This window comes from Atractosteus spatula, chromosome 7, assembly GCF_055471065.1.
Source record: "Atractosteus spatula isolate fAtrSpa1 chromosome 7, fAtrSpa1.hap1, whole genome shotgun sequence".
In the NCBI taxonomy this organism is placed as follows: domain Eukaryota; kingdom Metazoa; phylum Chordata; class Actinopteri; order Semionotiformes; family Lepisosteidae; genus Atractosteus; species Atractosteus spatula.
In genome coordinates, this window is record NC_142712.1 from 33,475,049 (window position 1) to 33,502,887 (window position 27,839).

The 27,839-nt window shown below is 41.5% G+C and overlaps 1 protein-coding gene across 3 annotated transcripts in view; it reads right to left on the reverse strand.

Annotated features, from left to right (window-relative positions):
• Positions 1-24,292, reverse strand: part of LOC148830826 (monocarboxylate transporter 1-like) — a 38,176-nt gene extending 13,884 nt beyond the window's left edge. Inside the window, exons 1-2 of one of the 3 annotated variants that reach the window (XM_088921895.1) lie at positions 24,102-24,292; positions 1,826-2,084 (exon numbers count right to left, since the gene is read on the reverse strand). In XM_088921895.1, coding sequence (XP_088778021.1) covers positions 1,826-2,042 — 217 coding nt within the window. In that variant the 5' untranslated portion in view covers positions 2,043-2,084; positions 24,102-24,292. Of the gene's footprint in view, positions 1-1,825; positions 2,085-7,938; positions 8,225-8,249; positions 8,275-24,101 lie in introns of those variants that run through there. The other 2 variants (XM_088921897.1, XM_088921896.1) reach the window with 2 other exon arrangements.
• Positions 24,293-27,839: the final 3,547 nt, after the last annotated feature.

Below are 27,839 nucleotides of genomic sequence, written 5' to 3' on the forward strand. Positions count from 1 at the left end.
CTACTACTCAAAGCAATATGCTTCCAGAGAAATACACTTGATTAGGCTGATGCTTTCATGTAAAAACTCACATCTGCTGTGAGTTTTACTTGAGCAATAATTCAGGTGAATTACCCTGCTCAGGGCACAATAGCCTCACCTGGGACTCAAACCCTAACCACAGTAAGCATATTTTTTCCAAGCTCTTTTCTTTATACCAGCAAGCTGATTAATCTAGTATTGCTTTAGCCGGAAAATGCAGCTTTGCTAGGGAATTTAATCCAATCCGCTTTGCTAACTTCATCCATATTTTGAGGCCAATTGGTCATAAACACACCCCACCTGCCCCCTAATCCATGTTGTAATGCTATTCTGCAGAAAAGATGGGATCATATGGGAGGATCAAGATCAAGGAATCTGCTGCAGTTCTAGGATGGTAGCAGGAAACTGGTGATTTGCCAAGCTGATCAATCAGGGGTGTCAGTCCACGCCTGTGTTCAGGATGCTGGATAACTGCAGTTAAATCTCCTGTGCATAGTAGCTAGTATTTGAGTCCTCCTTTTTACGAGGTGGAGTGAGGTAGTGGTTAGCTAGAGAAAGGTTTTGCTGGCAGGTGTTTCAGTTCTCAACTCCAGCTCTGTCACCAACGCACAACCATCCTTCGACTTCTGATTGGACATAAAACCAACCTCTTAGTGGCATATCTTGAGCATTAAAGGATATCTTGCATTCGGATACTACTACTCATGCCCAAAGGAGAAATTCCTTCACAGATTGAATTAACAGGGAACTTTAGGGAGGACAAAGCGTAGAATGGAATTCAGCCAGGAAACCTAGCTAACACTTGCTGATGCAGTTCATTAATTTTTACCCCCCACGCACACATGATTTAATGTCAAAACATTTCCTGATCTCTAGCATGGTATGACATGCCAAAAACCGAAAACCAGAATCGAAGCCCAGATTCTTGTGAATTGTGATGCCGTCACCACCCAGGAAAGCAAACCCCTACAGTTACAGCTTTTCTAAATAAAGAAACAAGGAAAAACAATTGCGATGTCAAAAGGAAGTCTACAGTAAGCATGAAATGAGTTGAGCTTCCAGTTGAACAAGATGGGGCTGTCTCATGCAGCAGGGAAACTTGTGGATAAGAACTTGGGCTCTGCAGTTGGAACTGTGGAAATTCGCTGGAGTCCAGGCAATAAAAACATCCAGGAGAAGGAGGGAATACAGAATGAGTTCTGCCTTCAACCATGAGAACAGGCTTACTTCCAATGTAATTAGATTAAATGGATAGGTTTGTGGTGCCTCATTTTGAAAGACAAGTAGGTGACATGTGCTATTGTGCTGGTGTCCCAAAAGCTCTTGCCATGGCTAGAGAAAAGTTGAGGACATCCCTCTAGCAGCATCAAAGAGCATCAGATTGTTGACAGGAGATGCCCATCCCCAGTGCTAGCAATGTCCCACTAAGAAAAAAAAAGACTTTTCCCTTATGATTTAACAAGGGCTAAACAAATGTAGCAGCTTGGCAATGTACTCCACACCAGTGTTTTGTAACCCGGGGTGCACACATCTCCTAGAGATGTGAGACATGCCAGATTTTAGAAGATAAATTAAGCACAATCACTTGATTTATCAAAACTAGGTAAACTTGATAGTATAATTCTCATTCTGTAGTTATGTTATGACTGCCCTCTTTGACAAGGGGTGTGAACACATATCGAGAACCCAATGGGTGCAGGCTGCAGTAAAATTCAAGAACCACTGCCTTATACACTACCGCACAGCTCCAGGCATTTTGTGTAGAGTTTTCCTTGTCTCTAAACAGGGGTTTTAGGGATCTTACCTCCAGCATACATTACAGCCAGCATGATGGAAGAGATCCAGGAGACCTGGCTGCTGGTGGCATTGAAGATGACCTCGATCTCTTTGAAGAAGACAGTGATGGACTTGGGGAAGGCATAGGAGAAGCCAATGGAGATGAAGGCACCAGCCACCACGGCCCAGCCCCAGCCTCCCTCAGGAGGGGTGTACCCCACGGGTCCTCCGATTGCAGGTGGCATCTCAGCTTGGCAGAGGCTTCAGAACGGAACGTCAAGTGATGTCTGAGGGAGATGAAGGGAAAAAATAATTCCTTTAACAATTCAATTTATTCAAGATGTTTTACTCCTGTCTTCTGCAAGTTCCTCTACTGCTTCATTCTAAGAGCTTCTGAAGTGCTATAATGTATGAGAAACTCAAGGGTCTTGAGCCCCAGAGAAGGCACACAACTGCAGCAGCAATGCATCTTGCCCTTCATTACCTGGTTCCTTTCCTCAAGCATAATAGTCACTAAACCTTTTCTGATCTTTCTCAGAAACATTCGCTTGTATTTCAGCATTGGCAAGGCTGGGTGTGAACACCAAAAGCAAAAGAGAAACAGCTGTTATCAAATACAGCTGCAAAACTCTTAAGTATGTAAACTACTCCTGTTTAAACGTGGACAAGCTTAAATCTTTCATTGTTGTTTAGATCAGACTATTGTACTACAAATGGAATGAATTTACAGAACTAGGAATGGGATTTCAATGGAGCCCTAGTCTTCTCCATAACTATAGAACCGAGAAAAATTCCTGAAAACGTACAGATTCCAAGACGGGGATCACATGGTATTATTCAAATTGATCCCAAAAATTGAAAGTTAACCTGCACACTGAAACTGATCAAACTACTCTGGACAAATCACACCTTCACCTAAATATTTATGCTCCCATAATAGTTCAGAGAATCAATAAGGTTGGTCCAAAGTAAGGTTTAGTCAGGTGAGCAGAATACGGACAACAGAAAACCTGTTGGAAGTTGATTTTGCGGAAGTCATTTTTACTCTTCCCGACACATGGAATGAATGACCAGGGTGTACACTGGAGTCACTGGACATCGAGGCTTGATGCTTTCACAGATGCAGTGTAAACAGCTGAGGGTCTGAATGCTATACTCTTGACTACTCCCTCACTTGTACACTACCCTTGTTCAGAGAAGCGCACCTTGCAAAGCAAGGAACTGGCACAGAGTGGCACTGTAAACACTTGTAGCTGGTTCATTACTCCAGATGATTCCAGTCAGTGTTTAACTACTCTGCGTCACAGAGGGAGCTTTGAACAGCTTCCTCCGTCCTCTTATTTGTGGGTAATGCACATACTCTGAGCTTAAAAACAACTTAGTCTTTCCTTAAAAGACTTGATCTGTCACATCAGTGCTCGATTCCTTGTGAGACTTTGCGTTTCCAGGAAAGAAGCATTCCTTGCCTGTGGCAGTTTTCTATCTCCTCATTTACATGACATTCTTCTCGGTACAATCTGGTAAATGATTCACTGATTTCCCCAATTCCTTACTGCTCAGTAAAGCTATGCTATAATTACCAGTAATGACACAGGGAAACTTGCGAAACCATCAAGCTGTTCTGAATGTAATGAAGTACTGGTGTCTCCACTTTCAGTTGCCCATGCCTAACACTCATTACAGGTTTATAAATGCAACAGATGTTCATTTTATGCCTTGCTGCCAGGTTTAAATTGTTTCCAGGCAGCAATCTGCAGTGTTCATCTTAACCATTTCCAAATTCTTCTTCACATCTGGACTGTGGAATCCCGACAAGAGAAAAGCCAGCTTCAAACAGGGCAGCATCAAGCAACAATAAACCATTTAAACATGCGCCTGAAGAAGCCAGGGTTCACTAAACTAGGCAGAAGCAGCAGTCTTGTCTGCAAGTGAAAGGGTGAGAACTTCCAACAAGCCCTCTAAGAGCACACAAGAGCCAATGGTCTTGCAACATGACTGTCTAGCCAGCATCAGAAAGCAGCTTTCTCTCCAATGTCTTTGGCAACTGTGCCGTCATATACAAGGTGCTAGTAGGATGTTGGTTTGTTGCAGGACTTGCCATTTGTACCAGAAACTGGAAATGCAAAATCCACTAAACATAACCATACCACATCAATTCCAGAGTAGGGACTGGAATACCAAGGGTTAGCTAAATCCGATAAGGATGCTGACCAAAAGAGGCAGATGAATGCCTATTGCACTAAACATGCTTTTTCGAAAAAATGAAACTGCCCTGCTTTAGCACCAGCATGATCCACAGGAAATCAATATTGCCTGGCTCCAGTGTCTAACATGCCTTTATACTGCGAGTTACTGTGTGTATGGTGATGTTGCTGATCTGAACGGCTATCACTTGGATCCAAGCTTTAGGGACATCACAGAAATGCATGCCAGTACCTTTGAGGCTACAGAACCAATAACACATAAGCAGTGAAAAACAAATATAGTATTTGAACTGGCCCTGTGGGTAGACTAAGGATCATGATTCCTCAATACAATTCAGAAAGCAGACTTAAATCCAAAGTTCAAAGAAAGTCAACTTCTCCCCAACAATACACAGCTACAACTCAGAAACCTTGGCAAACTGAGTATCACTTCATTCATCCTAGAAAGAGAAATCAGGTTGATCTCCAAACCTACACTGGAAGACATTATAGACTTACCGTGACTAGAACCACAATGATTAATCACTCCAACCTTACTAAAAGAAGCCTATTTACACAGCTGAATAACTTGGAAGCAGGCCAGAATTGTACCATTTCACATTGAGGTGTGCAATAAAATAAGAACTGGCAAAGAATAATATAGATGAACTAAAAAGTTTATTGATCTTTACAACCCATAACTTTATAATACTTCATGCAAAGTGCAAAGTTTGAAACAGATCGGTTTCTATCTTTTGAGGAGCACAATAATGGATTGTGAACTGCTGTCTCCATAAATAGCACATGTACAGGACACACACCAATGACCTACAAAGCCACAGGGCACTGTCCTTTCTAAGGTGATTTTGCCCTCAAGGACAAAATGAAGTGACTACAGTATTACTCCCTGGTAACACTGCTCAATGGTACTTAAACTGAATAGTCCATACAAGACAAACATTACTCACCAGATTACGCTTTTTTCCTACACTTGGCAGAGCACTGCTACTACAGTTACATGCCAGTTTTACTCTGTGTGAACCAGTAATTCTACAGCAGTGGAGGACACATCTGTTTCAGACCCAGACATAGAAATGGACACCAAAATTTAAAATAGGTAGCAAGCAGAAAAGGGAAATTTAATCCAGAAACGATTGTTTAAATTTGCTTTTGTCCCAGGGTGCCAATCAGTTTTCAAACAACATGCAAGCTGCCAAATGAAAAGAGGTGTTAAGATCTTGCACTGCTAGATCAAGATGTTCTCCTCAAGCTTAAGCTTCAGCTCCTTTAAAAATGCTGAGAAGGTTGTGCAAGAAATCGCCAACATGGAGAGATTAGCCTCTTGGCAAAGGAGAAGGCCCTGGTGAGAGGGTTAAAAGAGGGCAATTAATCACATCACACAACTGAGCACAGGCTCAACAGAGCACAGCGAGCACTGGCCGGTCCCCATTCTTAACACGGAGCATTATAATGAGCGACAAAGCTGACTGTGCATTTTAACTGCTTTTATTTTTGGAAGTTAAGACTAAACCAAATCAGTGCAATTTCCTGGTCATAGCTGTGCTTCTGTTGGTACTGGATCGGGTGGACATTAGACAACCAAGGTTATCTTAACATTGCAGCAAGAAAGGCAGTACCGACTCATGTCGATGCAGTGCCCGAACAAAAGACATCATGGAGGGTTGCATTTACAGTCAAGAACAGCAGGCGCTACTTTACACAGAGGTTGTGGGTGTGTGTAACAGGCCACCCACCTGTGCTGTTGAAGTCAATACCCTGGGATCCAAGGGGATGCTGCACATTGTTGGTGGAGAGGATCCCCATTACCTGTAAAGCGCTGACTGGAGTGTCCAAAAAAGCGCTATAGTGTAAGCAATTATCCTTTAAGAAATTGGTGTGCCATCTAATCCTTGATTCTTAAACCTTGTGCTTTACTGAACTAACATGAGCAAACCTCCTGTACATTTATGCAGTGAAAAGTGAGCACTTGAGGAAAAAGCTAAGTCTGTGGGCTTTAGAGGAATCACACTTCATTCAGAACACCACACAAATTCAAAACAATGCCTTGTTACTCTTTAAACTCAGCTCGGATATAGCCTCTTCCTTCAGGAGAATGAAAAAACTAAGTATAACGATGTATATATGGGATGTTGTCATTTCACTGACCACTTGCTGTGCTATACGAATGATCTGGCACCAGACAGGAAAACGCCTGAACAGCAATGTTTTTGATCCTTCTGGCCCGTTCAGTCTAGTGCAAGCCCAAGTTACAACGTAACTTTTTCACCAAATTCAATACATAGCGATCAAAAAAAGCACAGGACAGGACTGATCTTTAGCACCCCTGTCCTCAAAACAAGGAAGGACTGTATGCCAGGTCATGAGGGTTACTGGAAGAGTCTGTATGTGTAGTCTGTCCAGCACACAGTTCGTGTCATTGCTCAGACACGGCATCAACAAGGGACACAGCTCTACAAGAGAAACACATGGCACAAACAGAGGAATACAACAGATGTCACAACAAATATTCTGGACAGGTTCTTAAAGTGAATTAAACACTGTCCTCAACCTCAAGAACAACATTTTAAAGATGTAGCCTTTACAGGACAAGGGACAGTGCCATGGCTCACATACATGGATGACTTTTTCTACGTCATGTGAAATATCTCTAAATAGTCTTTAGAGGTAGTCTATCAAAAAGATTATACAAATATTAATATAACTTTAGTAAATAAGTGATTTCAAAGGCATTCATTTGTTGCTGCTGAAAAAAAAATCCCCAAAACAGGTTACACCTGACAAGCAATAGAGGCAAGTCTCCAAAAGATGACTATTGTACGCAAGGTTGCAGTATTATTACATCACCATATAAATATACATGAACAGCGGGATTGCCTACTATACCAAACATACCCTGCTCTATAACAGTCATTTCTTTTCTTGGGAATGAATGTTACAACAATCCAATGCAGTGTTGCAGCTGAATGGCTGCCTTGCTTTAGTTAAGTGAAGCATGCAAACATTTATCCCTAACATGCACCTTATAACCTCAAGTTCTCTAAAAGGGTGTTTTACAGAGATAAAGATATGTACGGTCTGCAGTGCCCAACGGAGCAGATCTTACACGCTGAAAAATAACCCCCGTCTCTTAGTTGCAGGCTTCACAGCGTTTTCCTGCAAACACCAGCTAGCCTGCTATCCAGGACATCCATTCCCCTTAACACACGTGAGCCTGTTTTAGAAAGGCTTGTAACATGTTCCAGAGCTCCCTGGGAGCCTGCATTGTTCTCGTGCCTTAAGTGATTGAACGTTTGTCCAGAAACAGATCCTCGTGTAGACCTGTAATAAGAGGACTAGTGACACAGAACTTAAACGAGTCACGAGAGCACAGCTGAGCCCAAGAATGGGCATTCAGGCTGTCTGGTGTAGAAATCCATACACAAAATATCCTTTGTAACCAAAGGAATATTCTGGTTGCTCAAGGAACCAACGTTAAAACTGATAGTTGGCCTTTTTTCCCCACAAATAAGCAGCATGCTTGTCCTAACAGCTGTTTTAATTTTCAGTGGGCTCCCAATTCCCACATTTTCTCGAGTTAAGCTCGAATGTTAAGTGATCTGTGAGCCCTTTTCATCTAATATACAGGTGGTAGGAAACAGTCATATTATAGCCCAAACTATTTCATATATTAACTAGCAAATGAATATCAAGACTGTTTAGTGGTGGAGAATAACTGTTTTGCTGCAATACAAATGTGAACATTGTTTTGAGAGTGACACAGAGCACATCTAAGAAGTGGAAACTTTTGTAGATCAAATTTCACAAGTCAAAAATTGAGCATTAATCCCAGAAGCTAGTTTTGGTAGAATACATCATGCCCATCACAAAATATAAACACACACTACATAGGACACTAACAATTTTCCACAATTAGGTTGATTTTTGGATCTGAACTTACCAGCTTAAGATTTCAGAAGTGAAGAGCCTACAAGGTCTAATTCCTTAGCGCAGGCAGTTGTCTGTGCCGAAGTGTCAGTCAGGCACAGGGAAGATGTTAGCATTCATTCAAACCACAGGCACATGTGCACGGGTGCCCTGTTACTGCACCTTTATTGAGCAACACAAGAGCACTGGTCAGAGTACAGGAAGTTCTCGAACCAAAGTCCAACAGATCTGCTCAGACCAAAACAAATGCTAACCTCGAAACAAACACGGTTGTGGGGACTAAATACGCACATTCACACAAAAGGTTCAGTAGGGTCAGCTTACCTTTTAAACAGCCGGCAGAGACTTGTACAGCACTAACAAAGTCTGCCTGGTACTTATTGGTCCCGTACAGCCTGAAGATACGCCTATTTTTCTGTGTGACTGTCAGATGTACCGAGGTTAGTGATGTTTTGACTGGAAGGAGACAGAAGACTTCTGTGGCTCCGAGATAACAGGCTGTGTTTGTTATTGATATCCCCCATTACCTTCATACAGGAATATTACAGGATAGAGTCCTAGATTGTACAACTGCAGAACAAAGAATCCTGCTTTGAGAATTGCTGTCCACCGGGACCTGAGCTAATACCAGGCTTTACAATAGTGGTGAGCACCATTCAAAGGTCTTTTAAACTCCCGATTGTAATTCTAACTTTTTTTCCAGTCCCTGTGAAAGAAAAGCCACTAGTTATGTATGTTTGTTTCTAAAGCTATTAAAGAGGGGAAACTGGAGAGACTTCAGAGTCCTGAATATAAACAGAGGCAACACACAAGTCCGGGAACATTCTCAAGCTAATAAACAAACCTTTGTCTTCCAATCTAATCTGAATTATAATCAGTTACTTTCTACTGTCTGTAACGCTCCACAGAGCAGCCCGGGAAAAGCGCACCCCATGCAACTAAAAACAAGAAATGAGAATTCAAAATTTCAGGTATTAAGTGACACTTCACATCTTCAATAAACACCCATTGCATTGTTTTTCATAAAAATAGACGGCGTAAATGTAAAGTAAAAAAGCTTAAGAGCTATTTAGGAAAAGGTTTTTGTATAAAGTCATTTCTCTTCTTTGGATTACCACATAACCCCTAGCATAGCAAGCATACGTTTACATAACATTTGTAAAAATAAGTGATAATAGAACCATAATTCTTGATAGAGTACCAAAAAAAATGTTGCCTGAAGTGCACTTCTGTTTGTAACTTGACTAGAGCAACTCAGGTTCAAGACCACAAACTTTCATCGGGTGTGACATTCTGCAGTGGGTCAAATGGGCAAAAACACCAGAAGGGTTCTGTGCACCTCTGACTATCTTTCAAAAGTACAGAATTGTGCCCCTGAAGCGGCATCTTCCAAGCTTTGATAAAGTCTTAAAAAAGACCTAGCTCAGCAGAATATTTTCATCCCCCCCAATTTCGTTCAATTCTCCCTTCACATGGCCTCATAAATACCAGAGGATAAGCTAGCTCACCATGTTGTTTGGAAGCCTTGAACACTGGAAAACCATAAAGGATGGAAGAAATAACACTTCTACAGGAACTGGTTGACGGGAATAAAAATCTCTTTTGGGGACACAATCGCTTCTGCGGTGGGCGACCCTTGCAGAAGAGGCACCCTAACCCCAAAGAAAAAGGTAATGTAAAAAAAGCACAGACTTTGCAGCCTAGTGATATTGGCAGCTGGGTCAACTTTATTTACAGTAGGTTTTTAGGTGAGCAGGGCAGCCGTGTGACGCACTGCAACCCAGTTTAACAAGCACCCCCCACCCCTTCCATCTACGTTTGTAACTTGGAACTGATCGATGTAGCAAGAACATGGAAAGTCGCTTATTAACTTCCCTTTTTTCACCCCCTTTGTACTCTGAACTGTTTTCACTTTCTCACCCCCCTCCTCAACTGCACACGCGTACACTTATTAAACACAAACACGAAAGGGAAAAGGTCACCTCTTCAACGACCAGGTCACTTAACATTTCTAACAAACATTGTATAAGAAGGAAAAATATCCTTGAACAGTTTTAACAGGATTTTAAAATTCTACCTCCAGTTGTTAAATCAAGATCAAAACCTTGAACCATTTAAGGAAGCCTTTAGCCTAGCAGTACAGCATATTTAACTACCAGAGGCATTCCCTAAATGCTTAAAAACCATACATTTTAGACTCTGCAGGTGAACAAATTCCCAGAGCACACACCACGGTCTTTTCTTACTGGACTAGGTCCATATCCTGAGATGTTATGTCAAGTTGACAAGTCTCAAGACTAAATGGAAAATGGGTGTTTGTAAGGGCTTAAGTTCAAAGGCCAAGCATCCCAGCAACCTCATACAAAACAGCAGCCAAGATGGTACATGAAAACCATCAAACCGTTGAATTGATGCTGGGAAGATTACCAACAACTAAATATTTATGAAATCTTTAACATCACTTGTGCACTCCCAATGAGACCATATACTTTGGGGAAAAGTGATCCATTCAATGCTCCAGCTCAGAAACTATCTGGCCAATCAACTCCAAACTTGATATCCCCTTTTCATTCCCTCAACAGGTCATCAACTTCACCTGCTTGGACCATTGCCATGTACCACAAACTGCTCTGCAAAAAATTTTGGAGTCAATGAACTCCAAAAGGTGGCATCATTCCAGTTTCTTACTTCTCTAGCAGTTGTGGGTAGGGACTTTATTGGAAGCCTTCAAACTGCTTTCTGGTTTGGCCTTCAAGTTAATTGCGCTTATCCAGAATCACATGTACAACAGTACCTCCAAAGGTTTTGCAACCAGAACATGTTAATAGCAACATTAAACCAATCGTCTTCAAACATAAAAGCCAAGCTTAATAGGCAGTAAATGCAGAAAAAATGCACCTAGGTACTTGATATAAACTTTTACAGCTATGCTCCTATCATTGGGAGGTAAATGTCCTTGCAAAGGAAGAGCACTCCACTATCCTGCTCGTGACATTTTAAATGCCATATAATGCAGTACTATTAAAACTGAAATGAATTCCTACACGGAACACAAGCTGAAATGTTGAAAAAAGCTAGATTTGTTTTTCAGGAACTGAAGTCAAGCTGCAGTTTATTTTGCGATGTCACCTGGTAATGTCTAGTAGAGTGTTCTGAAATTCAAATGAAGGGTCATTGCCCACCACACCTAACACGAACCCTCACAACACAACTTGTTACCTACCAGCTACCCAACACTCTTGTCGAGCTGAATGGGAACTAAACCTCTTAATTGGTCACATACTGCCAACTAAGATGAGGCTATTAATACTCCTGTCAAGGCACTAGAGAAAAACACTATCTTGTGGATCTACAGCTTGACTACTTCATGGTCTTGTGAAGAGCAGCTCACTGCTGGGCATGAGCCCTCTGGCTAGAGGAGAGGCTGGTCAAGACCACAATACTTTACCCATAGGTCACGCCAAACAAAAACACGGCAGAAGAACCTCACTTATCCGGCAATTCCTTTCTGATGCTCTGCTGCCACAGCACCATGACCAGCAGGACAAGGGTACAAAGTACATTGAAACCTGTACCAATAAGCATGTTCCCTCTCACATAAGCACAACTTACTCGGCTTGATCACACCGACTGTTCTAAGTCTTAATAATAGGAACCTTCACCAGGATAACGTGTGACTATGGAGACAGCTGCACATGATTAAATAGCAAACACCCCTTGGGTGATTTGGGATAGTCTATCATTTTTCTCCATTGGAAGAGCACATGGGCCATAATTTAGGAGTAAACATTTCATTCATTAACTCAGAGGACAAAGTTCAGCTAGGAAACCTATAGACTACAAAAATGTAGATTTTGGGAAACCATAGTTCTGATGCAAGATTCCATTCTTGTTTCATTAAATCTAAGTTGCTGCTTAAAAAAAACAAGCAAGCAGCAAAAGACAATCATGCCCTACTTTTAACAAAAACTAACAGATTATAAAAGCAGCCTATGAGAAGCAGTCCAGAGAATGAGAATTGTTCTGCTTGAGCAATCAGCAGACTAGCCAGAGATCACTGCTCTGAGGGCGACAGGTCACATCCTAGATGTCAAAGGAATTCTAGGAAGAAAACACCCACTTTGGCTGCCTGCTGGCTTCTATAGGCTGGAGGACATTTGAGACAGAGGTGGAGTTTCTTTTAGGAGTCAAGAAATTGGTGATTTGGGGGCCATCGTGATGAGCACAAGCAAAACAAATGGGGAGGCCATGCGATAAGGGGCACAAACCTTCAGCAGAACAAAAGCTCTGGTCAAGACTGTGTCCACTCCTAGAATACATTGTTAAAGTCCTTGAGACAACAGATTTTCCTGTTCTTAGGAGCAATGCAAGAGATGATTTTCCAGCAGGACAATGCAGTAGAGAAATTACATGGCACAAGAAAAATTGGGGTCTTGCTGTATATAGCTTTTTCTCCTTACAAATTAGTCCCATAAATGTGGGACTAACTCAATTTTAACAACTGAAGGCATTACTGCAAAGCAGAAGCACCTGAAGAGCAAGATGCCCTTGCCAAATTGAAAGATTAAAAAATTCTGGATGACCATTTCAAAGGAAATTACTGCTGAATGGAAAAAAAGAGCTTGGGGTGGGGGGGGGGGGGGAGTAGATGTCTTGTATGCAAATAGTCTGCTCACAGTTATAGGTGCATAACGTGCCAGCTGACACGTACAGCAGAGACATACAGTATCAACCACAACACTATTCCCACCAGTATGAAGCTGGCCTGGATGCACTTGGCAGGAGTTTTTTTTATAGATTAGGCTGAAACCTTTTGTATTTGAAGAGCAACTTAAAATGATTTAAGTCACACTTCCCTCTAATCTACTATACGAGGCACCCTGAGGCTTTTGGAGTGCATTAGTGTGAAACTGCTGCTTCACAAGACAAACACAGGAGAAAACTGGATTATGTAAAGAAATGAGGAAATGATGCGCAAGTAATGACCGTGTGCATGTGTCATACTGCTATATCTAGGTAGCCAACCCATGCACCACCCAAATTCCAAAGCACACAAGTCTAAAACAATGTTTGACTAGATGCCATGGGTTTCCCCTTAAGGATGTGGGCAAAATATCAAAACTGTTCGGTTGGATTCTCAAAACCCCAGTTTATAAACCGCATTCTATTGCTTTTGCTGGAGGCTATTTCAAGTACAAGGGAAAATTAGCAAGGGTAGATGGCAACACTACAGAAGCAGAGCTGCCTGCCAGACAAAACACAAAACAGTAGATACTACACGATGGAATTCACAGCATTAAACAGACATTTCTTTATAACTTGTTCTCTGACGTAAGCCACATTTGCTTTCCACAAGCAAATTCTCCCAAAACCAGTTTCAGACTCAGTCAACTTAAATTCAAAAGAAATATCATATATCCAGGTTTCCACGTAATTCACCCAGCAAAGATAGCTGGCAGGAAGCACAGGCTAACATCAATGACCCTGAAGGCATGAGCCACATCACTTGCCAACTGAAAAGGGATTCACCAAGTGACAACACTCTGCCAATAAGGGGAAGATTCAGGATTAGACTACCAGGACCCCCTTGATTCTCGGGAAAATAGTGATCCATTTGACATTTGCAAGTCGGTCACATTCAGGACAGGGATCACTGCCAGCCCAATCTTAAAACCATTAGAGATTCCAAATTGAGTGGGTGATCAATCAGATGATCAGATTCCACTTCTCTATGGAAGCAAAAGAAATGGCTTATGGAATAGCACTTCCATTTACAACACTGATATTCTTTCCTGTAGAATATCTAGACTATTTTCCCCATTTAGAATACTGTAGTTTTATTTTTTAGTCACCATTTTATAGAAAATATTGCTACTCTATAAACCAGCTACTCTATGTACCAGCTCCTGAAGAGGCTTCACAGCCAAAACTTTGAATTCTCTCTTCTCTTTTCAGCATGGAATAAACCTATTACTTGTTCCTATGTACCTTAATGACACCGACCTGTAAACCACAGATTTCTTCAAAAAGAACAGTAAAAACCCAAAGGACAAGTGGAAACTGTGTGGAAGTGCATTTAACTGAGAACAAAAGGCACTTTATACAAAGGGATGTGGGAGTAATTGCTGAATGAGATCGGATCATTTTGTATACTACCAACAGGCCAAGTGGACTCCTCATTACTAAACTTGAGGTTAATAGGTTCACTAAAAAAAAATCACAGCACTACACCAACACGTGTCTTGAGGAAATGTAGACAAAACAGGGTAGCCAGGGCATCCTGGTAGCCTGGAATTAGGCCAGAAGGCCTCAAATTGTTTATCTGTTTTTCTAACAAGTTGGAAAAGCCTGAAGCAAGGACAGAGCAACTTATAATCCTTTAAGCCATTCTCTTGGGCTGGCAGTAAGCAGACAAATTCACAAAACCTCTCCTGATATTTCACTGGGCCAGAACACCATAACATTATTTCAGAGCCAGAGCAGCACCCTGGCCTGATTGATAACGCCATCTGGCTTGGCACAAGCGGCTTAAAACACCGCTTTCTAGGCACGAACATCCTAAGAAAAAGAAGTCGTTGTACGGATAGGCATCACACCTAACAAACCAGGCAGCAGACCATTTTAAGGGATGTTCAAGTAGGTAGCTGCGTCGGCTACAAAGGAACAGGTAAAAGTTTATTCCATGCCGAAAACAAGATTTTGGCTGTGGAGCCTTCTTCGGGTGTCTGGTTCCACAGCTGAAATGTCTTTTCAGCATGGAATAAACCTTCACCTGCGATTGAGTGAAGGCTAATACGAGGGATGGCCCAAAAAAAAAAATCACTCAACTACTTCCAATTCTTATTCACATTAGTACTGAAGTTCAAAAAGCTCCAGGCACTTTTGAACTCTTCCAGCCACACGTCATTTCCGCTGAGATTACCATGTTCATTTCTCTAAGGTGAAAGGTTTTCCAAGGTTAGCTTCTTAGAGATGTAGTCCTGTTATTCAAGCCTGGGCTTGCAACTCCAGGTGAACAGTACTGCAACACCACATTCCTTATTCTTCATTGCACTGGCTAATTCAGACACTGCATTCAGCATTAACTAGGAATGTCGCAGCAAAATTTACTATTAATGCATCACGGTGCAACGGAAAAAAAGTGAAAACAGAATAAGTTTTGTTCAGAGGATTATGGTAATATCTTTAAGGAAAAACCACATTTGATGGACCTACAATTGGTTTGTACATGAACACATACAGGAAACCATAATGTGTCAGTACTGAATGAAAAGTTTAATTATCTTTATGACATAAGCTGATAAGGGTTAGGGCTGACAAACAATTACATTAAAAGTCAAGATGAACAGAATTGAGCCATATTTCTATATTTCATCATTTGGAAAAAGCATAAATTTGTTACCGACAATGTAGTGACTACATATGTGCAGCTGCTGGAAGAGTTCTAATATGCTGGAGAATTCCCAAAAACTGAACAAAATTTCATATTTCAGAGTGAATTAACCCAGACGTATTAAACTACCTCATATGGGTAGATCCTTGCTCAATTTTAAGCATAGGAAAAAAAATATTTGAGCCAAAGCAACTGCTGCTGTTAAGCATAGACATACAGGTTACTGATCACCCGTAACAACTTTTTCATTCCACTGTGCTTTTTAAATATCACCCCTTTAAAGCAAATGAGTAGAAAAGTGTCAAGTTTCCTTGCTTAGATATGGATATACAGGTATGCTGCTGAACATCTCCAACAAAGAAAAACAACATATTCCAGAACTATATAATTTGATGAGGAAATGTTTTTGATCCTTTTCTACACATTCCAGTTCTTGTAGCCCTTAAAGAAAGCCGCTATACAAATCCAATATGGTCATTCCTCTTTCTAAAAGAGCAGGCTGAATTTTCAACTTGCTTTGCCAAGCACTGCTTTGCTGCCATTTTAGGTCTCTGTACTCACTTGTTCAGCAAATCATAGTGGACTCTATTCTGTTCCTAAGTACCCATCTTACTTTAGCAGGGTTTAAAACATTTAAGAACATGCTTATCCCCCAGTAATTGGCTAGAGATTTTGGCACTAAAGATGCAATCAAAATCACGCTGAGAGGTTGTGGCAGCAACGCACCCGTTTTAACCACAGGATTATGTCCGATTATCCCGGGCTCCGGGAAAGCTGGACCGATACAAAATGCCTCCAGTTTCTTCCTCTGGGCCATATTTGGCAGGCTCAGAGATTTGCCACTAGGGTTTCAACATGATCCTGATTTTAATAGGCACAGCATTCATTAAAATGCTCCTCATTCTAAACAAGCAGGGAAGCTTGCAGCCCATGACTTTTGAATGTTTTGCTGCATTTTAGGAGAGGCTGAACTCCAATGCTAGTTAAAGGCAAAATTGACTCCCACAGCTCTGCTGCTTTGCAATCATGTCTAGACAAGGATAGTACAACTCCCTCCCTTATGTCCTGCTAGTAATGACAGCTCTGACTATCTATCCCAGAGTTCTCCTTAGGAGCTAAAGCTAAGCATTATCCAGTACTTAGCGAACATCTCCCACATTTATTCCTATTGCTCCTTCCGAGTTAAGCACCACTGTTCCTCCGACCTTTAAGGCCTGAGTTGTTCCAAAATCTACAATACCTCACCCAGAAGAAAGGATACTCATACAGTCCCAAAGCTGGTGGCATTAATTAGTTAGGTTGCATTTACCTGTTAAGAGTGAATAACTACTGGAATTTTAGCACATCAAACCTTAGGGGGAAATTCTCCTGTCTAAAGCCCACAGACTGCTTGTTGGAGATATTGCATGGACTGTAAAAATGGAATTGCTTAAAAAAAAATTAATTTTGTCCTTCACTCAGACATTTGTACATTCAAGTTATTGCACCACTACAAGCAGTTGCCTAGGACCAATAAACCTAACATGTGGACAGAAGACACTTGATAGCAATTGAAGATTATACGTGGGAACAAATCAGTATTTTCTTAAATAGCATCCGTCTTGACTGCTTTTTTCATCCATAGGAAATATCCAGTTCGGAACAGATTAATTTTACCATGAACCCAGTTCATAACTTTCCATAGGTATAGGATACGTGCCTGGACACCATATGCACAGTCGTTACAGCTCATGCACCGGAAACACGAGGGGACCAGAGAAACGGGACACCGCTTAAACAACCTTGCATGTAACATACAACAGCCAAAAATAAAGCAGAGGAAGACTTTCAGGTTTCCCTTTTTAAAGATCCTTTACTCTACACTCCAGTTTCCTTGCCCATTGTACTTAAAGCAGAAGACTCCTAAAACAAAGCCCGTCCTGCTCTCGGGCGTGGCAGGGAAACATCAGGCGCTGTGGACTTCAAAAACCAGGGGAATACGCAGACAACTGGGGGGCCCATGAAAAAAAAACACAAAGTCACACCGAACAACTCCAGAGTCCACGCCAAGCCTTCTTTGAAGGCTAGCCAGCACAATTCCAGGGAGATCACGTCTCCGGCTCAGGGCGGACGTTCATCTTGAGACCTTTCCAAAAGTCTCCAGTCCCCCCGAGATCCCAGCTGCTGCTCCACAAGAAGCAGAAAGCAGGATTGCTGGGGCAGGACGTCTGGTATAGCACAGCTGGTCAGACAGGACATTGACTGCCTAGGTCCTTAAGTGCAGGAGCCTGCCACACTCTGCGCTTACAGCTTCTGCATAACCTGCATGACCAAACTCAAGAGCAGAGGGTGCTTACCCTGTTCTTCGAAAGAAAGTCACATTCCAGCACGTTTTACAGGATTCTCCACACTCCATAATCTTAAATGGAATAGTCTTGACTATTGCATCTTCAGAGAAATGCATGGCCATGCGTCGAAGAGCTCCCACGCACTCAAGGAACCAGCTGATTCTCTGCAACCTTTTCAAGATGCAGGATTTTTGCAAAAGAATTTTTAGGGTTCGGCTATGCATATCTAAATGCTTTAACATGTCAAGCAAACGTCAGTAGGAATTTATGGATCATTTCAACGAGGGCTGCTTTCTTTACCTAGAAAACCTTACATCAGCCTCAATCTCTAGCAGTGCAGCATTGCTTCACCACTACAAAAGCAAAAGTCCATTAGTTTGCCTAAAGAATTTAGTTCATTGTAGGGTTAAAGAGTCTGTTGATCAAATTTCAGGGCCACCATTATTCACATTCACGACTGAGAAATAGGAAACCTGAAACACGAATGACCAGGTTTCTGAGGAAAGCACCCACTATCATTATCAGTGTCTTCCCAGCCCAGGGTGTATCACTACTGTGGAGCCTGCAGGCTGCCTGACACCACAGGGCCCTTCAAATAGTTACACAGCACTGCCTGGAAGAGCAGTAGGGACAAGTGCCGATGTAAGTGTAATGGGGCTTGCAACCCTTGCCCTGGTGATCCTCAATACGCTTTCCTTTTTTAGATCACCCTGAACCTCAGTTTCAAAGATTAGGAAGCCCAGGGAGATTAGGAAGAGAACCTGAAGAGAAAGAAACACAGGACATGCTTCTATACTTATAAGGACCTCCCACCAACCTATTCTGCCCTCTGCTGAAAAAAAAAAGACCCAAAAAACTTTTTCCTCTTGGTTTCAGAAAGACATGGCTCATGAGAGCCCCCTTATGATGCCTAGGAGTTTTTGCCTTTGTAAGAACACTCCACATTTGGTCCTCATAATAGTAATACTTGCACAAAGCACCACGCACAGACATGTTAATCCTACAAGCAAAGTCTGATCAATTACATTAGGGCACATGAACCTTTTAGACTTTTAAATTCCAAACCTGGGAAATAAATAAAACAGTGCACATTTAGAGCAGCCAAACAACACACAGACACACACACAGACACACACCAGCACTCCCAGTAGCAGGAGAGCAGACTGGTCTGCTCTCACTCAAGACTGTCTAAGCAAATGAAACAAAAGGAGTGGGCTTGCAAAAAACAAAATAGATTTGGAGTGCTGGCACCAATGGATTCCTTAAACTACAATTTTTACTGCTACGTGTTCACAACAGTCGCCTCCGCAATTTTTCTTGAGCAGTGAACCTTGTGAATAGATGCCAGATTACCAAGGTATGACTGGATCACCCAGTGGCATTCATTCAATGTTCAAAGATTCGTGATGCAGCTTATTTTACCATTAATAAGGCATCTGTTTAGCCATGCATGAGCATTGCCCCTGAAAGCTTGAGAATTAATCTCATTAGGGATTGCTGTAGGCAAACTTTCCTCAGTCTCACAATGACTTATTACATGCACTCCTACAAACAGGTTAATGTTAACCCACGCAAAGAAAGACGGACCTTTCTTATGCAAATGGAGTCAGTACGCGGAGATTCCACAGAACAGGGCTCCGATGTGACTAGGACACAGACCAGCACTGCTGACCAACCAGCCTTATATAACAAGAGAAGAGCTGACCAAATACAATGCTGATAAAGCCAAGTTGTGACTTCCACCGAGCTGTAGGTCTATATAACTAACAGGGAAAAAAAAAAGTTCTTCAGAATTCCAGCATGTCTGAATGTCATTCTGTTTTGCAACATGCTAAGGCTTGTCAAGAGCCAGCCAATCAGAAACTACCTAGCAAGTGATGTGTTCTAAATATTGCAATTGCATTGGTCACATGAAGCCGAGTACTGCAGTCTGCGCTGGGTTAAGGTGAGATAGAGGTTAGGTCTCCAGGGTTTGTCTAAAGTTTCCCGTCCTTCTTAGGGGATAATGCTGAAGGACCTAAACATGCATCATTTGCTTTTTGCTTAAAACTGCTAGATCTCCATCTTAATTTTAAAAAAAGTCAGGAGCCATGAAATGCTACTAACCATTTCTATTAGTGCAGTTTCACATGCTTGACTGATGTACAGATCAATGGCATTCATTTCATCCATACTCAAAAGTAAACATTTAAATTGAGACACAAGGTCAACAAATGCCTCCATTTATGATTTTTATACTTTCTTCAACACCAAAGCAGTGTTGTACTAACCAAACACCATTGCATTTGCAGTAAGACCTTCATTTTATTTTAGGTTTCAAGCCAACAATAACAATAGCCATCTTACCTACGTAACTAGCCATAACCTATAATAGTCAAAATGCACAAGACGTCTACTGAATGAGGTCTGGTCTCTTTTATTGTATCACTTCTTGATGCAGTGCAACAGTTTTAGCAAAAAGTGTTTCATGTACAAAAGCTTGCTTCTTCGGTATGTTTTAAGATGAGCAATAATATTTTAGTGCTTAAAATGGCAAAGGCCCTATTATACTAGCAGGTTGAAATAAAGCAACAGAAGGGAGTAGTTTCCCTTTGCCAAACCTATAAATTGCTCAGTTTCCCCTTATGCTGTAGGCAATTCTAAGGCTGTTGTACGGGTCTTGATTGATTAAAATTGCCAAGGTCATGACAAATGCCTTAGTCTGTTCATATGCTGATTGGGGGGGAGGGGGGGTGGGGTGTTATTGCCTAACAGAACACTACCAAAAACCTCCCACCATCTCAGTTCAAGTGGGAAAGTCAAAATGGAAAATAGCAGCAGCAGGTACAATCAAGTCAACATGAAGGAGCCCCGGATTTTTCAATCAAATGTTCAGCTACATCAGACAACTGCACTGTGCACCAGGCTGCAGAAGATGGAAGATCAGAACATCTCACAAGTTTCAAAAGTAACAGGTAGCTAACAACATAATCTCTTTAATATCCAGAAGGCTATAGTACCTTGCAAAACTCAACTTGTGAAATTATGTCCAAGGGCTCATCACATATTAAGCAGCATGATATGCATTGATGTTGCAACCCCAGGATCTGAAGAGCAAAGATTGCTGTTCGGATTCAAGGATGAAAAGCTTAACCAATCCCCTTTCTGGTGAAATGTATAACTGCCCGTGCCTCCTTTCTTTTACCGATTAAAGTCAATCTGTGGAACAGGAGGATCATCATAACTGCATTGCTGGCTCTACAGACGTACTGCAACAAAGAGGCTATGAGCAGCTCAGATGAACTTACAGTGCTGGTAAGAAATCAAGTAGAGCAAGGAGAGTTCTCATTTTTTATTCCAAATAGATTGAATGGAAGCAATAAACCAATTGCTTTCGATTAGGTTATCAAAGAGCATATAAGAAAGACGAGACTAAGTCTTACACAAAACTAAAACAAAACCCAATTCAATCAACCTATTCAAAATCTTCAACACTGTTAACCCAACAGACAGCTAGGTTTGCAATTAGACTGCACTAGGTGTGCTCTTCACACAAGGACAAAGACTTTCTCTGAGGCGGTGGTCTCCCAGGTTGCTGGACATGCACAGGGATGCACCCTATTGTCTCGGCATTAACAGCTCTATAAGCAATGCAATGGCCACACAGGCTGCAAGGAGTCACGCTCAGCACTAGAAGCTGTGAGCAACCCCTTAAAAGATCACTATTGGCCATATACAAGTTCTTGTATTAGGAATTTGTCTTTTCACATACCCCAACTTGCTCTCTATGAGACACAGACAGAAAGAGGAGCTTGGGGTCAGAACGCAGGATCAGCCATTTATACGGTGCCCCTGGAGCAGTTGGGGTTAAGGGCCTTGCTCAGGGTCCCAACGGAGTAGGATTCCTCTGCCGGCAGCAGGATACAAACCGGGCAACCCTCCAGCCACAGCCGCAGATCCTTAGCCACAGAGCCACCACACCGGCCCATTACCATTGTTCCAGGATGATTTTAGTATTTTTAATAGCAAAGGATGGCAATAAAGCAAATTGTCTGAAGCTATGTTTTGGGTCAAAAACCTCTAATAAAAGTCTCGGAGCTACCCATAGTAGAAGAGTAATAGCTTTTTGTGCCCCTACAGCAAATTCTTACTGACTGGTCAGTTATTCAAATCACTTTGATCTGAATGCATCAGATCACTGTTGCCCAAAAGCAGTTAAGTGAAACTAATCCTACTAATGCAAAGGAGGGGTCAAAGAAGCAGAAAACTATGGAACAGGCAGATTTCTTCCTCGCTACAATGCGCCAAGCTCACTCAAGCACATACACAGACCTACTATCTGTGGAAAGCTAACATGACAAGGAACTTTACCTGCAAGGGGATGAAATAAGGAAAACACGTTTTACAACCTACAGAAATACTGTACATGGGCTTCTCACTGTTGGAATAAGATTATTCAGCAGACTAGCTAGGGGACTTCCAAAACATCGCTCTACGTTAGTAAGCACCCCCCATTTTAAGCATCTCCAAGCAAGTGGGTGTTGCACCTCACTAGAATTCATTCATCCCACTCAATACACTGGTGAATTCAAAATCTGAACTCAAACGTATTGAAAAGCACCTTTTAAATTATTCTATTGGAAGCTCCAAGTTCGAACCCCCTTCCGAACTCGCTGACCCGCAGCTGTACACGTACGAACGTCTGTTGTGGAGTTTAAAGGCGCTTTCTAGCATTAACTGCAAGGCGTTTGTGGGTCCCCAATTCCTGAAGTTCAAAATTCCCATTGGAGAAGCGTAAACCCTTTGAACCTCCGCAGAAGGAAAGAGATCGAGTGTTAGAAATAAGAACTACAAAGTAACGCCCCGTGTACCGAAGCCGTTGGAGGGGGGAAAAAAAAGATTAACCGCTTTTGTTAAACCGAGTCTGAACAAGCAAGACGTTTATTAATTTGCTCTGGTGACTCAACCCATCCGGGGAAAAAAAACGGGTTGTCTCCCAGGACCACAGTATCGGTCCACTGAAGTAGCGGCACTTTTCCTGCCAATGAGAACCCTGAGGAACGTGAAGGAACTTCCATCCGCAGACATTCCAATACCAAAGCATCTTCCGCGTACGCCATTACTGAGGTGGTCTATTCAAGCGGTGCTCATACGCATAAATTCGGTTAGTTCACTTTTTCCCCCCCAGGCTGAGAATACAGTGGTAACCAACGAAGGTTAAAAAGTGCACCAAACCCCGCCGACTCATTAAAACTGATGACCGTTAACTAAAATCTTAAAGAATGAGAATGTTGAAGCGCAAAATTGAACTCGACATTACTCTTACTATACGGCACAAAACGCAACACCCCAGCAAAAGATGCCTCGTTTTAAAAATGACCAGGTTTTCAAAATGCACTACGTTAAAGGATGAGTGGGTAGCTGCGTCAGAGTGCAAGGAACAAATAGAGGTCAATTACACGTAGAAAAGCAGAGAAGAAACATGTTTCGGCTCGAACCGGCTTCAAGAGAGACATGAAAAGCACTTCACCTCCACAACAGAAAAGTTTATTTCTACTTCCCAACGTTAAATTATTTAAACATAAGGGATGTTTCACGCCAGGGACGCGAAAACTGCGTCACCTCCAGACACGTGGAAACACTGAAGCATCACTGCACGTAGCTTGAAAGAGAAGAGTGAATTCAAGTGTAGTAATTTACACTCAATACTACAGCAGAACATGTCGCCAACAGTCGACATGAACGAACGAAAATGTTTAATTGGGAACGACAGTACTTCAGAACTGATTAGGTGTTTAAAAACTACTTTTTTTTATCGGCATGGAATAAGTTAAAAGTCACATGCACTTCCGAAAAACTAGAGGCTAAAATGGCAACACTGTCAACTTGAAGAAGTTACAACGTAGCTGGTACACTAAGTTTAAAAAGCGTCATTAGGTCACAAACTTGTTACAAACTCACTTTTCCTATATAATTCACCGGGTTATATTCCGGCATGTTTTTTTTTAAAAAAATAGTAGCGTAAACCACGTAACCAACGTATAAGATGGTGTTTTAGGCGTGTAATGTATTGTTACGTCGCCAAATCGAATAACATGCGCCTTTTACTAAAACCTAAAGTTGGCGGCTCAGAGTCAAAGGCGAAAGCTGGAAGGAACTTTTTAAACTGACCACGTGTTCCACATCAAAGGCAGTTTTGAGTTAAAAAGCGCCGGTCCGTAGGTCCGCTGCTCAGCTTTTTCACCGACTCGCTCAAAGACATTATGTAACAAGAAGAAACTCCCCCCACAAATCGAAATATAAGTAGGTATTTAAAAAAAAAATCGGGGCTTCTATTTAAAAGGAATTAAAACAGTAGCAGTCCTGTTTTAATCCAAAAAAGATGTTCACCAGAGTTACCAATTCTAAATTTGAAATAAGTATAATATTTCTCCATTCACCATCTCCCACCACACGTTTCTTAGACATTTGACTTACCTTCGAACTGAATCAAGCACGTCCTGAATTTTTGCTCCTTTTTATCCCCTAGGTCCAAGGCAAATGAGCTCACCTAGGAGTTGCGGGCGTGCTGGAGTATCGAGCTGCTTATAACTTCTTCAGACACTCTTAGCTATCCCGGCATGGCCTATTAACACCCCGCCCCCCCTCATTCGCGACGCATGCGTGATTCCTCCTCTCAAACTCGCCTTTGGGTCTGTAGAGCGAAATATGAAAGGGCATCTGTTTGTATGGGATGATGTCAGTCCATGCTTTAGGTTAAAACGCTTAAAGGTTTAGTTAAAAACAAACAGGCAAATTGTTGAATATTTCATTTAACCCACTAGGTCTTAGCACGCCGACTACGTAAAAGTTTAGGAAGTAGCCCACTGCTTCAGATACCTGAATAGACCCGCAATTGCAACGGCCTTATTCAAGAACACGGATCTTTTCATTTTAATCTTTGATTACGCGTACATGTTAACGAAAACTTTAGTTGTTAATGTTAATACTCTGGCACGTTATGTATGTTTTAATTCCAGAGTGATGTTTTTGTGTCAAGAGTACTCTCGATAAACTCTTTGTACCTTCAGTGCTCGCACGTGAAACGAAGAGGCTGGTTTTAAGTAAAATTTATCATTTGTAACGTAAAACAAGCTGAACTGCGCGAGTACTATTGTCTAACGTTTAAACTGGCATTGTGATTTAGCAATGCAGTGTGTGTTATCTGGGACAGAGCAACACGCTTTACAGATTGGCAGATATATACATGCTTTGCGGTAAGATCTTTGGCTACAAATAGATTGGCTTTTGACCTTTGGTCTCCTCTTCAAATTGATAAATCTTTAGGGATTTTGTTAGATTTTAAGTCGACTATTAGGTTTTTATATTCAAAAGAACTTTTTAAAACTAATTTGTTTGCAAATTTTGGGGGAGTCCACGCGTTTTTCCCCTCTTACAAGGTTGTAAATTTGTGTTTTAATAGGGGACGATTTCTAGGCAAATGTTATGTAAAAAACACACTTTTCTTTTTAATTAACAAATGCTGTGTGAAAGTCTAAGCCATTTTGCATTGCATTGGTGTTTTGACGCAGGGTTTTTTCCTGAACAGAAAGACGATACTATGGTGATCTTTTGCTGAAATAGTAGCCATTATTGCTTATTCTAGGTTAATCCTGGTAGGTCTGCTTTCTGTAGCACAAAAAGTAGCCTTTAGCTTTCTGGATGTGTAGAAAAGAACACACGATATTTATAATTAGGGAAACCTGACAAAGAGTTAATCACATTTGGTAAATGTGGATTAGCTACTATAGTACTTCATATTGGGTTGCTCATATATATAATTTACGTTGAGCTGCTCTGATCACGTTTTCAGAGATTGCTAAATTGAAACCTAAAGAGCTTTATATCCTGATAACGCTGATTTCGTCTCACCAACAATTTACGTGGTTATGAAAGTGGAAATCACTGATGCTCTTATCACTTATAATGTAATCCCTGACTGTGTGATGTGTGATGTAACGCTTCTGCACAACAGCGGTAATTTTCGTGTTTGCATTAAAATATATTAGAAGTAAAAATAAATCAACATTGAAGTTGTTTTTATTATTTGGTTCGCACAAGCGCAGTCGGACTTTTTCCCTTTTGTGACTACTGGCCCCTATTAGATGACTCTGTCACTGCGTTTTGAAGCACTCAACTGTTAAAATATAGAAGCATTCACAAGCTAATCTCTTCTTTTTTTTGGAAAATGTGCAGCTTGTTAACATTCACATAATCAGATAAAGGCGCAACCGCGCACTGCCGGGCGATTTCCTAACTTCACTATATTACCACATAGCACAAACTAAAGTAATCTTGTTTTTTCGAGACGCGTTCCAATGCCAGAGCAAAGTCTGATTTGCCTTTTCTTTGCGACAGTCACAAAGAGTTTAGGGTGCCGTTATTGTGCTTATGGTGGTTTTGTGTATCTGATGTATCCAATCTAAATACAGCATATAACACTTTTATCCGACAAGGTTTATAGAGTTTGCAGTTACGCTTCAACAGTTGTATCATCTTCAACAATTTAAGAACGTCAAAATAGTTAAAACCGACAGGATACGATTGAGTTGCATGGAATATGGTACAGTTCAGTGTAATGGAATTTTAATTGTTCATCTAATTTCTTATGTAAGATAATAAATGAAATAAGAACAGATTTACACTACAATGACCTTACAATGGAGACGTATTAACGCAGAAGCCCCTCTCCCAAGCATTTATTGAAGGGTGACATGTATTGTCATAGAGTTTATCACACAGAACATCACAGGTTTTTTGGTGTTGCCTTATTGTCTTTGTATTGAAGCATACATGAAAATAAGCATTTCATTGCACTTGTGCATATGACAATAAACTGAACTGAAGAACTCAAAGCTCACTGTTGTGCAAGGTGTAGAGAAAGGCAGGGGGCTCCTCAACATGACCTTTGACCCCCCGATGGATTCATGAAATGACACCCCTGAGCCTGTCTTATTTGACCTAGATTTTTTTTTACATTTTGGACCAAGAAAAGGGGAAGTAACATGCTCATAGCAGCACACAGCAAGTCAGTGATAAAGCCTGGATTTGATCCAGCAACCTCCTGGTGGCAAGACCTTTTCTGAAACTGCTGGACTACTTAGCCCCCTCCTGTCTGACCCTGTAAGGCTCTGACCCCCATGTGGATCCAGTTCCTCCAGCTCAAACCACACTTCTTTCCAGCCGTGAAACTGAGACCACACCAGGGCTGGGACTTTTAGCACGGTCCCTGCCAGCATATAATTTTAGCCTGAATGAAGTGTCAAAGGAAGGAGTTGCTGTATTTGCAGATCAAATTCTATCAGTCTGCCACTCAAGTACCATTCATTTGCTTCCATCACCTTTTGCCCTGTGCCACTCTGCAGGTATGTAGTTATGGTGTGTGAAGGAGGATGGGCACAGTAGGATGTCTTCTGTTATCTCTGTGAGCAATCGATTGTGTTTGACAAAAACCGCAGACACTGATGTGGCCTTTATTTCAGGGAAATCAGAATGGATATAGGTGTGAGGCTGTATTATCAATACAGACACAATGTTTCTTTGCTTTCCTAAAGAAATGAATGACTCTGAATCTGCCCCTCTTTGTGTGAGCTGTTAAGCTTGAATACAATGCAGATTGCAGATTGTTTGAATGGTCAAAGAAGCTCCCAAATGACTTTTTCCCACCCTATTCTCTTCCTGACTGTTTATCTCAAACTTCGTTATAAATTGCAGATAGAGCGTTGTAGACAAATGGAAAGAATGGAAGAAACACATGGAGATCCCCTGGTTATTTCGGGCTCTCTTTTATTTTAAAGAGCTTCCCGGGAGTTGTAAGTTAGCCAACAGTAGAAATATGTACTTAAAAGTTAAGGACATTTGCATGTGTGTTATTCCAAAGATAAGTCTTGCTTGCAAACCTTTGTATTGGTGGATGTGTGACAGAAAATGAGGTGCTCATTAATCTTGATAAGGCAGGGTGAATTGTGAGCAATTGTTTTATCATTGAGAATTTACACCGTGGTTCCAGCAGAAGTCAACTAAATACACTAGTAGTTCAGGTGGGTGGTTCAGGCCTACTGCCCTGTCTCTCTCACACCTGAAGAAGGCTCCACGGCCGAAAAGTTGTGTTCTCTTTCTTCTTTTTTTCGGCATGGAATAAACCTATTACTTGTTCCTTTAAATACAGTAGTAGAT